This window comes from Monopterus albus, unplaced genomic scaffold (genome assembly GCF_001952655.1).
Source record: "Monopterus albus unplaced genomic scaffold, M_albus_1.0 scaffold197.1, whole genome shotgun sequence".
In the NCBI taxonomy this organism is placed as follows: domain Eukaryota; kingdom Metazoa; phylum Chordata; class Actinopteri; order Synbranchiformes; family Synbranchidae; genus Monopterus; species Monopterus albus.
The window spans coordinates 110,600-124,531 of NW_018128077.1; the positions used below are offsets into that span (position 1 = coordinate 110,600).

Consider the following 13,932-nt stretch of genomic DNA (forward strand, 5'->3'; position numbering starts at 1 on the left):
AGCCAAAAATTTTTAGAAAAAGGACCTTTTTGTGTGTAGCAGATGTTGTAGAGGAGGTGGGGTCTGTCCTGGCACACGGAGCGACACAGGGACAGGAAGAGGAAAGGGGAGGTTGTTTCCACTGGCTGTCTACAGGGATACATGTCAGCAAGTGAGTGCATGTATGAAGCTTGCATGAGTTTGTCGCTGAAGTTTCAGGTAGCTGTTAACAACTTGTGTCACTTCGGTTGAAGCATAGGCAGGTCGCAGCAGGTGGAGGCGTGCTAGCTCAGATGGTCACATGCACTGTACAGTATGCATGTGAAGGTTGTCCATAGCTTTTTGGCAGTGTTGGCAGATACATTTGTTTTGTTTAACCTATGTGATTGCGGAAGTGTGTCTCTGCAGTGGGAGTGAATAAGTCTATGTTTATTTGCTGTATAAGGACAAATAGATCGGGTCACGCTGCCCTTTTCTTTCTGGTAGCAGAAATTATCTGACCAATAACTGTTCATGGCTTAGTGCAGTAAATACCAAATAGCACATGTTTTACTAGAGGATGTTTTTCATTCAGTACAGCGGTGACTGTAATTGCTGTCCTGGGGATAGGGAATACATTCTGACTCTACAAGAGAGGAAAACGGCAGAAAACAGCTGGTAGTCTTCCTCAGAGTTGTAAACTTGCTTCACTGTGGTTTCCTCTACTGACTCCCAAGTTGAGCTGAGTGGAGTGTTTTGATGACTAGATTCTTAACTCAGTTTACACAGTATGCTTTTCTTAATTAAACTATGACTACATTGGTACTTGTAGAAATCTGTCCAAGACACAGGACCAAAGCTCTGGAGTGTCCGAGCTGCAGAACTAAGAACTGTTCTGTAGTAGGCTTTTTGTTTTAGTTTAATTGGGGGTAAAAAATAAAATAGGAGAAAGCAATGCTAAAAAAGATTTTGTGTAAAGGGTGGCACAGTAGTGCAGTGGTTAGCACAGTCGCCTCGCAGCAAAAAGGTTCAGGGTTTAACCTGTGTTAACAAAAGCTGCTGCTCCATGCAGTGGTAGCTTTTGTGAATAACAAAAGGTTAGCAGTCGTCTCTTTCACTGTTACAAAGTAACTACAATGAAGTATTGTCTCATTAGCAACTAGCAACCATTTTGTTACAGCTAGCCACATACTGTAGTTTATTTTGAGCTATTTAACTGCTCAAAAAGAGATGTTGCCTTTGAATCCTTATATCTTAGCTATTTTTTTCCGCTTCTGAAATAATACTCCGCCGTTTGTTTCACCCACTTTTGCTTCTCTGTTTATTTTCATAAGGTGCAGAAAATTACGTCACATTCTGTGTTAATTTTTATCAGCTATTCCAGAAGTTGAAAAATGTTTCCACTGTTTCCAGCGCATTAAACTACAAAAACGGCTGACAACTTCTGACAGCCCCGCTTAGAACAGAATATTACCATGAGGTGATGAGATGCTCTAGTACTGAGATAGAATAGCAGTAATGTGCTATAATGACAGTCACACAGATGAAGTAATGCTTTTTTTGGCATAATGTATGTTTTACTAAATGGACTTTGAGAGATGAGATGTCCATGAGAATGATAAGAATGAACTTTGAACCTCATTGAGATAAATACTATTTTAAACTAAAGCAACACAACTATAATAACTTTCCATTTAAAATATAATTTAAGTTTAAGACTTGCAGTTTAAAATGGTGTCAGACATGAGGCCTTGTATAGCATTCAGTAGCAGAGTTGCATATTACTGTTTGACCATGATTGTGTGTGGTTGGACTCTGTAGTGGTCTAGATTGTGTACGAAACGGGGAATGTTGCCAAACTCTCGTTTATGTGTTTCTCTCTCAGCCCACATTACCACTGTGGTTTAGCTGACAGTAACTGGTTGCTTTTTTTAAACTCACCGTGGGCCCCAAGTGTATACTCACACACAGAGGTCACAGTTCATAGATGAGGATGAGGACATACTATAGACTGAATCCACAAATACAGACACAAGAAGCGCTTTGTAAGAAGATGTTTAGTCTATATTAAGGCTGCAACTATTTTTAGTGAATCTTTTTTACAAATTAGTCGATTAATCGAACAAACAACACTACAGTCTTTTGCTTTTCCTGGTGGTTCCTCATTCAGAATAGCACCTGTGTGTTCGTGCATAGTGCTAGTGCTGCTGTCCCAGACCCAAGCAAGTGCTGGTAGCTAAAAAACCAGTGTGATACCTGCACAACAACAACTGATCATATTAGAGATAACTGACCTTTTTTTTTTTTTTAATTGTATTACCTATTTTATTAATTTAGATTTGACTAAAGAATTTAGCTGCCCATAACACTTGAAGCTTTTGACTGGTCAGAATTAAGATTTTAATTTATTATATATATATATGCCTACTTTATTTATTTGAGATAGTTGCATAATGTTCTACAGTACAATTGTCATGTTAAATTTCTGACAGAAAATAAATGATATTTAAACCAAAATTAACCTTATGATATTTATCTATCTCACTTAGGAGTAAAACGGTATAGTAATTTGATTTGTATCGTGATTTATCTCTATCGACTATATGAAAAAAATGATTGTGCTAAGATTTTTGTCTATATCACCCAGCACTACCCTAGTCTACATGAGGAGTTTAAAGTAGTCATGAGGTAGAATAGTGTTTATGCTTGGGGTTGAGGAGAAGATGGACTTAGAGTGAAGAAAGAGAGCCAAATCAAGATTTATCAACAGGATCATGATAACATGAAATTGTAATGAAGCCTGTGTGAAATTTGGTTTGTTACTGAGAGGAAGGTATAAACAAGAATAGAACAAATAAAGTGAGTCAAATAAAGTTAACGAAAATGGCAGAAAAACAAATACCTACAGCGTTCAAAGGTAATGACCACAGTATTCTAGAGAAGGACATCAATCTCCTGACCACATGATATTATATAACAGACATTGGCTCACTACAAGCATGTTAGCCACCCACCTGAGCCACCCACGCAGGCTGCTGTGGTCATAGTACACTTGTACTGGAGCAGGCCAGCAGCCGCTAAGCACAGCAGGGTGATGCCAGGCAGGCAGCTGTCCAAACACTGTCCAGTCTCGAGAACAGAGTCAGAGCGGCGCGATAATGGAAAAAGTGTGCAAACAGCTCCCGCTCTTTGTTACCAAAGAGGAAAAGCATACAGAGGAAACAAAAAACCCTTTGTGTGTATGTGTTAGTTTGATTCCCCAAAGCTATGGACACTGAGTAGCCTTAGTGGCATGATGGCTTTCTTACAGTACATATGATAACAGTTTTTTCATGTTGATGATGCTGGTTGCGTGTGCATTTACACTCATATTTGCTCTCAGATGAATGAAAAGAGCAACACTTCCCATCCCAAATCCTATGCTTTTGACTGGATGGTTGCCAGTTTCCAGAATATTTATTCTGCTTCGCCACAACATTGCACATAGTGTTTGTTCACAGGCCCGACACCTGTTTTTCTCCTTCTCTCATTATGTATCCTTTAATAAAAGGACATTTGTCTTTCCATAGTTGTGACGTCACACATTGTCATAATGCATTCCCTAGCCCCTAAAACAAATTCTAACTTTGATTCTAAAACCAACTCCTAACCCTCAGACAGCCTTTTCGAGGGTGTGAAAACTGGCCACAATGTCCCCACAATGGTACAGAGCTAAAATGCATCTACATAACCATAGAAAGATGTGTATATACATGAGTGCACATACACAGTGATGCATATGAACATGGAAAAACAAAGCGGTGGATTTCTTTTATTTCCCTTTTGTCTTGCTCTCTTTTAATGAATCAGTCTACATTTTTTTCCTGACCTTCTCACACTCGCAATAAGAATTATAGCAGGGTATGGGCAGGAACCACAAGGATTATTACTGGAAGACAGTTACACAAGTTCATGAGGCAAACGGGAGCAGAGTGGATGGAGCCATAGTTCATTCACACAACTATGTGCCCTGATCTTATGTACAGGTTAAAGCTGACAGTACAAAGTTTCTACTGTGCCTGTACTACATGCCACTGACTCATAAGCCATCGCTTTCTGTTCTTTTTATGAAAAGAACTGGGGAAGTCCGCTTTCTCGGTTTGCCTTGTTTTCATGCCATTAGATGAGAATGTGCGCAGTAGATGGTTGAGAGACAACATTTAACATCTGCCAAGTCAAACTCTTGGAGGAAGGTCAAACAAGGACTCCTCCAGTGTCAGACTGTTAGATGTATTACCACGTCTGGGTTTCCAGCGCAGTGTAAATCTCATTTTTCTGTGTGCTTATGTGTGTGTGAGCAGGCAGGGAAGGGAGAGCCCCACGTCTTCAAGGAAAAGACCTTCAAGAAGAAGCGGCAGTGCAGTGTGTGTCGGCAGAACATTGACAACGTGGGCTCCTTCTGCAGAGGTAAATATTGCCGACGTGGTCATATGAGGTCATTCTTGTTTCAGTGTTGACATCTAAGTTCTTCTGAATTTTCTAGAACAATAAGTCGGGTGATGCCACGACAGGCAGGTGGGCAAGTCTAGGTGTAATAATGGCATGTTCCTAAGAAATCCTGCAGCACATAGAAGTAGAAGATGTGGTGTGGACAGTTTAATTTGCAGTAATACAGCACGATGATAAGATTTTTACTTAGGTTGTTCTGCACAATTTGACATGCATACAGATATACTATAAATAACTGGACAGCGTAGCCATGACAGTACTCATGTTTTTTTTTTTTTCCCCTCACATCTTCCCTTCTGTCATTCTTCTTAGTATGCAAGACAGCCACCCACAGGAAGTGTGAGGCCAAGGTAAGTTATCATCCTCAGCCCGCCCCTTCTGAGCATGGTCAGAATGAGTTGTGATACAATCATGGACAGTACTCACAGTGCTGCATTCAGCAGGGAGGACATGAACTCTGTGTGTTTCTTTACATTTGTGGGCACTTATTAATTTTGCTTCATGAAACAGACTGTATGAGAGAGCCATCCTGCACTGGACTCTAGGGATAAGGTAGAAATGCTTATCTGACATGTTTAGCTTATTGTTATGCCAGTTAGGTGTGAAGACACATGACAGTGGCTCCATGCATGCAAAGATCTCCAGTTGTTCACTAATATGAAGGCAGCTCAGTTGCATTCCTCAGGAAGAGCTGCAAACCTTGCTCCATCCACACACTGCTTCCTCTGTGAAAGGGTCATTGATGGAGGGATGGTATGATGAATAGACAGAGAGACGCAGAGGGGGAGAATGCCAGCTTTGGCCAGAGTGGCGCAGAGGAGGCAGGAGACCTTGGCACGCAGTGGGTGAAGGAGAGAAATCCCAGGGTGAAGGCATGTGGCAAACACCAGAGTCACTCCTCCAGCATCCCTCCATCATCTTATATCTCAGGAGAGCCCCAAGGATGAGTTGAGACAAAAGGATGGCTTTGAGCTAGTTCACCCAGTACCTGGCTGTCATAGGGCTAGTCTTTCATCCTTGGATGGTGTTTATTAGTTGGTTTGCTTCCCTTTCCTCCATTATAGGAGGACATGCTGTCTTGTGTGTTTCATTATTACAAAGAGATGATTGTTTGTACTTTAAATATGAAGCTACAGCTGGTTAGCTTAGTTTAGCATTATGATTTGAAATAGGAACACATCAAATCCTTTTCTGTCCGAAAGTGATGCCAAAACATGTTTTACACACTTTTTATAGAAGTATTAAGAAACAAGACATAACTAATTAATTGGCGGGCTTTAGAGGTACTGGTAGTAATTGTTCCGCTTGTTTCCAGTTTTTAAGCTAAGCTACAGTAAGGTAAATGGTTGTTAGATACATATTTCTTTTTAGTAAAGGTGTGTTCTGACCTTTAAACAAGAAAGAAATGTAGCTTCCAAAATGCTGAATTATTTTTCACAGAAAGGCTGAAGTAAAAGATGTTACCCTATCCTTAGGTCTAGATATTTGTATTTGGTAATTTGCAGTAGATAGAATTGTCTAAACCACTAACAGGCAACAATCATGTTATTTGAGCACTTCATTTTTCAAATCATTTTCTCCCTTTGAACAAATACATTGCAAGTGAGCACACTGGTAAACAACAAATCATGAGAGAAAAAAAGATTTATCATACTACGGAAATTCTGGACAACCATCAAAAATCATTGTTGACACTGCTTACAGAAAGCAGTGAACAGGATGTTGTCTCATAGTGTTACTGCACTGTCTGATGTGTGGTTGTCAACCGCTAGTTAATGCGATATCCATCGCTGCTGTCCAGGAAGGGAGAGGTCGGATAATGCAGGGTGTGGGGGTCTGGCTGTAGTGTTGATTGTACATCCTCTTCTTGTAAAGAGGAGCGGGCAAGACAAACAGCACACTGCTTAGTTTCATGCAAAACGTATTTTGATGTTTCCCTAGCATAAGAACCTTTCATCAGGACAGTTGCGTTTTCCATTTCCTTGTTATTTTTAGAAATGCATTTCAAATGAAAGACCAAGTAGAGGAAACAAGTCAGCAAGCTGTTATCTAACCTTGTATGAAGGCGGAGATCTGAGGTTTGACAGAGCTGGGACAGCATCGCTCTATGATACTGTGAATTCTACAATACATATTTACTTAGTGGCCTGTTTACAGATCTAAGTAACAGATCTCAGCTTTCAGCCTGCTGGGCCGATTAGCATTAGGCTTCCTGCCATATATATGATCTGGTTTAAGCTAAACAGCTGTTACCTGCGTTATTAGTTCAAGGTGTTGCTTTGCTTGCACTTCATTCACATTTGACCGATATTACTTATAACCTAGTGTTTGAATCAAACACCTCTACGCTCCTTTGAGCACACTTACTGTTTGTGTGCGCACACACAAACATCAGGAGTTCTGCCCTAAGCCACCCTGTTCTCACCAGGATTTGTTTACGTCTCCACCCAGCTGGTGTTACTGTAAGCTCAGTGACAAATCTTCTCATTACACCATTCTGTGTCCTCAGCACATCTGCTCAATTTCTCTGGGAAAAAAACCCTACACTTTTCTTAAACGTCTTCCTAGAGATTTATTGTTGTTGTCTGTGTGCAATTTATTGCATAATTTGTATCTTTTTCAATGTCCTCTGTCATTCTACTCCCTACTCTTTGCCCACAAGGTCAACTACTCCCAACTGGCACATCTCTTTTCTATTAAAAACACTCTCTCACACACCCCCTCAGACCAACAGAGGGGCATTAAGAGTTTTATTTCAGTGTGTTCTCTCAGAGAACTGTTCCACCTTATCTTTGATCCCTAGTGGAAAATTTAGCCCACAAAGAGAGTGACTGGGGCTCAGAGGCAAAATGATAGAGGGAAGGTTGAGGAAGAGAGGGACAATGGGAGGAAAAAGGATTCAAAGTGATGACATGCAGGCTGTGACAACTTGACTGGCCTGTCTGTCTAATTAGGAAAGAATAGACATTTCTGCTGGTCAGGGTAGAAACTCCTATGTCTGGAAGTTTTACTGACTTTCTGTTCAGCTCGTAGATTAGCCTCACAGGAGATTACTGACTGGTTCACTGGATGTGACTGGCAGATAGACAGACATGCTGTATTTAGAGATACAGAGGTACAAAACTGATATAAAACCTACAGATTCTTACTGGCTGACAGACATTTAGTTACTAGTATGTCTCCTCACTTAACTGATGAGTAGACTAATAAATTTAAACTCTGAGACTGTCTGGTTCATAGCACTGACTGATAAAATGCATACGCCGTCCTACAGATGGTTTATGTTGCCAGGGCTGTGTATCACAGTAATTACAGTCCCTGCTTCCTCTCTGTGCACTAGGACTCCTCGTTGTCTCTTGTCCTTGGCAGTCTTATCTGCTGAACATGTCAAAATATGTTTTGCATGAAACTAAGCAGTGTGCTGTTTGTCTTGCCCGCTCCTCTTTACAAGAAGAGGATGTACAATCAAGTACAGATAGATAGAGCGGAAGTGGGGGAAGATGCAGGGATGAGAGGAAGAGCAGCATAACTCTCCTGATGTTTCCCTAACATAAGAACCTTTCATCAGGACAGTTGCGTTTTCCAGTTCCTTGTTATTTTTAGTAAAGAAATGCATTTCAAATGAAAGACCAAGCAGAGGAAACAAGTCAGCAAGCTGTTTTTTATCCCTCTGATACTGTTTAAATAATCTGATGCTGTTTTTTGTGTGTGGCTAACATCTTTATTATTGGCAGTAAATTCATTTATTCCAACTCTGTTAGACAAATGAACAAAATATTTACTGGAAGCAACTGCCTTAATCATTTCTGTATGTGGTGGAAAATGTTGCAGAAATGTTTGGAGGATTGATGGTGACACCAATAATGAGTCATCTGTGGTTAAACCTTTATTGCCTTAAGCCCATTGCTGTTGTTTCCTTCCTGCAGGCCCACTTCACCATGTCTTCATGTAGTCGCTGTGAGTCATTCACGACCCAGCTGTATTGTTTTAACTTTACAGGGACCATGACTGTCTCCTGACAAAAGGAGTCACCGCTTTATCACAGACAGCTCTGGTAATTGCTGTGATAGGCTGGCATGTTTTAGTACAAGCTGTGCGCAGGCGTGTGTGTGTGTGTGTGTGTGTGTGTGTGTGTGTGTGTGTGTGTGTGTGTATGTGCAGCGAGCACAGGCTGAGTAAGGGAATGAACAAGAGAATGAGCAATGTTGATGAGAGTTAAAACCATAAGCATGGCAGCTAACTTAGCCAAGTTTGGACTCCCCCAGTCCACTGTCAGCAGGGATATAAGCCGCACTAATTGGCCAGTGGGTTTGGCCTGTCTTAAATATAACAGGAAGAGGCTGTTTAGATATCTCTGCTGCCAGGGATCTTAAATATTGACTCTCACACCGGTGCAGGACGTGAGTCACAGATTTTTAGTGATGTCCACTTTTTGTACAAAAACCATCAAGTTAAAAGGTTTAAAACTATGAATTTAAAATTCTAAAATTACAGTGTCTGTCAAAACAAAGCCATATGTGTGTCAGTGACTAATGGTGTATTCCTGTCTTTGTGTCTTCTTATCTAATACATACTGTATATTCTTCTGCTTAGGCTTTTTTGATATAAACAAAGACATAAAAATACAAAAAACAGAAAGACAGTTTGGGAGCTGTGGTGTGCTGTAGCGGGAGACGGTCACTTAAACAACTCTTGACAGCGTCCTGTTTGAAGAATGTGAAAGTATTTTTGTGCATATGATAAATGGTTTGGGCTAGAAAGAGGAGGGGACATTGTACTTATGGGAATAGTCTCTGTGCCTACTTATCAACAGGATGAATGACAGAGACACAACTGAACCGCAGAGGGCAGGCAGAGAGGGAAGGACTGAAAATCTGTAGCAACACCTGCTGTTAGTTAGTTCACAGGAGAGTTTTTCATCGTTTCTCGTCCAGTCTCATCCAGACTCATGTCTTTCTGCTTTGTTTATTTACCCACATTTATTTCTATCTGGCTTGAAGCTGCCAGCCTGTGTTGAGCTTGGTGGGAGGCTAAAGAGTGATGGTTGAGAACCATGCTGGGGGTTTCAAACCTTCTGCATGTACCTAGCAAACCTATCACAACGTGTGCATTTCTATTTGTGTTTTCCATCTGCATATCTTTGAGTAGACTGTGTAGTCAGTCATTGCTGTGGACCCCCAGCTCCATAACAGAGAATTGCATCCCACTTGGTCATTAAAGCTCCGTCACTGGGGGCCATGTGACCAGCGACATCTTCGGCCTCCCTCCCAACTGCTTGGAGTGAAAGCAAAACAGCTAGACACAGAGATCCTTTTCTTTCCTTTTGGGGTCAAAAGAAAGTGTGGGAACAAAAAAACAAAGTGAGAGAGGGATACATGCTGAGTAGTGAGAAAATTAAAAAGAAAAAAAACAGATGAACACACTGTTCTAGTCTCACATACGGAAAAGGGGGCTCCTCTGTCTAGGGGACATACTGTACATATTTCAAACATAGGTGGTGTTTTTGCTTTGCTTAGTCCAGCTGAGTGCTTCCTCATGATTTCCATCATGTTGGGATTAAGATGCATTGGACACGGGTTGCATTTGAACAATGGACAGCTAAGCCATGTAACTCTCATACCAGCCATAAAAAACATCCTGCAGGTTCGTTCACCAGAGAGACCATCTGTATTTTTAACTTCCATATAAAAACATTAATATCAGTTGTAACATTATGAGTCTGCTATTTCCATGGGTGCCCAGAGTTCATGAAGCATAGCATAGTCTGAAACTCAGCAACTCTGGATGCATCACTAGACCTCTGAAGCCAAGAATTAAAATAGAGATACTTAAGTGCAAGGGTGTGATGAGGTGCAGTGCTCACTTTAACAGTAACCCCCTAAGCCTGCATGTAACCCACATGACAAATGACTTTCCAAATGATTGCTCTTTGGGTGACATCCCCATATAGCACACGCTCGGTGACTGCAGCTATAAGTAAGTGGGCTTTCTGACATCTGGTAAGAAGCAGGTTGTTTCCCCTGACCCCTGAAAGGAGACCTTGAAACACAATGTTAGACAGAGCAGGGAAGAGCACAGGTAGTTTACACTCATGTTAACCTGACAGGTGAACAGGTGTAAGACATAAATACATACATCGTTGCTCAATCTTTTGACAAGAATGAGCAATATTGCACTGTGGTTAGTACATGACTCCATCTAGGTATTTGGAATGTGTGTAGTTAACCCCTTCTATCCACTACCCAGAATCACATCTGACTGGTTAAATTAACATTGCAGTAGTTGATGAACTTGTTTTGTTGTATTTTTGTCAATCTCTTTACTATTTTGTTGAGTTGGATGCCTGCAGGTGCTTCATTGATATTGACATAGCAGTATCACCATTATTCTCTGGGGTTTTATTACTCTTAAAAAAAGCATGGCTCTGTTCACTTCAAGGCCTCCTGCATTTTTCTCCAAGTTGCTCACTGATGACGGTGATGATGAAAGCACACAAGAACACAGTTGGTCTCGACTTTCACTGCTGGTTCGTTGCAGCTTTTATCAGTGCTCTCTGATTGGCTCTCTCAGGGGATCTTAAGAAATGGGAGGGGGACTCTTAAGCCTAAAGCTAACCATCAAAGGAAATTCTGCATGAGAGCTACAGGGATCAGATATGTTTTGAGCAGGATCTGTTAGTGTTGCATTAGTTTGCTTTGCTCACAGATGTAGTGACTGTCATGTCTTGGCACCTACTTTCAGCAAACTATGAGTTGTTGGTCCATGGATAAAGGACTTTGTTTAATTGTGTCATATCAGAGGGTAGGGAGTAGTGACCTCCAGTATATGGTCATTGAGGTTGGACAGAACATGTTGGGTACAGTCTGTATAAATGTGGGGTTGAATGGATAAAGCCAGTGATTCATTGTTTGATATTGTCCATAAAAACACTAGAGCCAACGGTGCATTTTGTGCACTCAGGGTAATGTTTGTGAATCCAGACCCTGACATTATAATGAGTAAACAAAATTCATTGTTGGGTTTATTCTGTGCATTTTAAAGGGCCCATGACATGCTTTCCCTTGTTTTCTGACTTATCTACAATGTTACAATGGTGAATTATCATCATAAATGTGACCTAAAGGTCAAAAAATGAGGTGTACTATGTTCTAATATTTCTATGCAGAAGCAACTCGGTTTATACACGTCTTGCAAACTCTTGCTCGTGAGAATTTTATCCTACCAATATAAAGTATTACATGACAGTTTAAGGAGATCCTTGAATGGTCATAATCTCCAGGCAGTTGCGCGTTCATGTGAGCCTGCCTGACATCCAAGATTAAACATTAAATGGCTGGAAATGGCCATACCATGGACTCTTTAAATAAAATGTGGTAGCTAGGTTGTGCCAGTCTGTGAAGGAAATGTCCCAAAACTGCAACTGAAATATTGCCCTCACATAACCATTTCCCAGGCTAATAACATACCAAGGCTGCTACCTCACCCCCTCGTTATCCCTCTCAGAGCCCACAGCTCTTAAGCCATGCATTGAGAAAAGAGACCGGTGTATTACCCATTAGCTATGCTTCTTCTGGCTTTGATGGATCAAAGAGGATGCAGAGAGCTGGAGCAGCCAGAACCACTGCAGCAAAACAAATTGGGCAGAGAGGAAGAGGACAGAGGGTTGGCAGATGGAGATGGGGAGAGGGCTAAGGGGATCAGGGCTTTCTGAGGGTCGCCAGCTGGACCCACCTGAAAGGAGTCAGTGGAGGGGAAAGGAGGGGCAGCATTTTATTGCAAGTGAAGGAGTGGCTGGGGCAGGAGCATATGGGATAGAGTATACTGTAGAGAGAAGAAGAATGTTACCCAAACAGGAGTAACATGCATATTGATCTTTGCAGTGGAGATTCCAAAGAAGGATGCAGTGAATGGAATAAATTTCAAGCAGAGTATAGTGACAGGTTGGAGAGGAGAGGGGAAATAAACAAGAAGGTTTTTGTTGGAGACAAAAAGTAAGGAAAGAGGAGGAAAGAAGAAAGGGAGAGAGGATAAAGTTTACAAAGATAGTGCAATTAGGAGAAACTGGAGTGAGAGACTAGAACAAGAATGATGTCAAGGAGACATGAGTAGAAAATGAACAGCAAAAGAGCAAGTAAAGAGGGAAGTGAACAGAGGAAAATGGAGGGAAAAGGAGGTGGGAGGGATGAAATGAGAGATGGCTGGAGGTCTATTAGCAGGAAGTTTGTGTGTAAGTGTTGGCCTGTGGAGATGGAATCTGGCGTGTTTTTGTTCTGGCTTAGGGACCGCCCTCAGCGGGCCCCTCCAATGGTCGCTGGAAGAGAGGGATGTAGAGGAATACATGACAAGAAGAGGGAAAGATTAGAAATACAAAAACAATGGCTCAATGACCAGTGTGAAAGCATCAGCCCAGGTAAATCCTGATTCATGCTGCAGAAATAAATGTAGTGAAGGGTGCTCAGTTAACACTGGATTAATTGTCATAACAGCTGGACATTTGAAACAATGTGGACTCTGGACACTTTCCAGAATTGGCTGAGTGAAGAGAAACTGGAACCACTTTAGGATTCCAGAAAGTTTTGATTTTTATTATTAGAATCTGTTTTTTCCTGCAGTACCACTATATTTCATTATGATTTTGTGGCAGGTGTCTCACTGATAATTGAGCACACCAGGCCTTACAAAGTAAGAATGAGCCATTTGTTGACCCAATAACATACAGTACTTGCCAAATCTCCCAGATTTCCTGCAGTTTTCCCAATTTACATTGACCCTTTCCTAGGTCCCACATTGAAATCTGTTTCTCCATCATTACAACTATGTAGGTTAAAGTACACATGCAATTTTAACTGCCCATATAATATTGCACTTCCATAAGATTGTGGGACTTCTGTAAGACAGACCTAAAAGGAAATGGTCATAAATCTGTGTAGCAGAAGCTGAGAAATGCTGATGTTCATTTTCTGCTTCCTGTTTGGTGCTGTCGGAAACGGCGCGCGTAGTGCGGCCGAAAAGTGTTATTGTGAACTCTATTAAATGGCCAGACGAGGAAGTGTTTAACAAAAACCGTCTCTTTATTACGAGAACTAAAACTAAACAAAAAACCATACAACACACGGTGCAAACACAAAAACTCACGGTCGGTATCGGTCCCAGGTCAGAGCCAGCAAACACGTACATCCAGGGGAATCCAAAGTGCGTAGTCCGAGGGGAAAGTCCGATAAGCCGATACACATGAGCAGTCCGTAATAAGAGGGCAAGGCAATACAGGGTAATCCAAAAAACAGTCCAAGTCAGAAACACAAATACCAAAACCGAGAAAATGCTGGAAAGTCAGAGCTGGGGTCTAGAACAATCTGGCAGCGTCCTCATGGGAGGACGCTGCCTAAATAGGGAAGAAAACAGGTGCACATAACAACGAAGCAGGTGAAACTAATGTGAGTGATGAACGTAAAGAAAAGACCAGAACTAAGGTGAAAAACAGGAAAT

At 41.4% G+C, this 13,932-nt stretch overlaps 1 protein-coding gene across 1 annotated transcript in view; it reads left to right on the forward strand.

Moving 5' to 3' along the window:
* Positions 1-13,932, forward strand: part of tns2a (tensin 2a) — a 51,162-nt gene that overhangs the window by 13,695 nt on the left and 23,535 nt on the right. The window contains exons 2-3 of the mRNA XM_020617918.1: positions 4,299-4,404; positions 4,759-4,796. Of these exons, the coding sequence (XP_020473574.1) occupies positions 4,299-4,404; positions 4,759-4,796 (144 nt within the window). The remainder of the gene's footprint in view (positions 1-4,298; positions 4,405-4,758; positions 4,797-13,932) is intronic.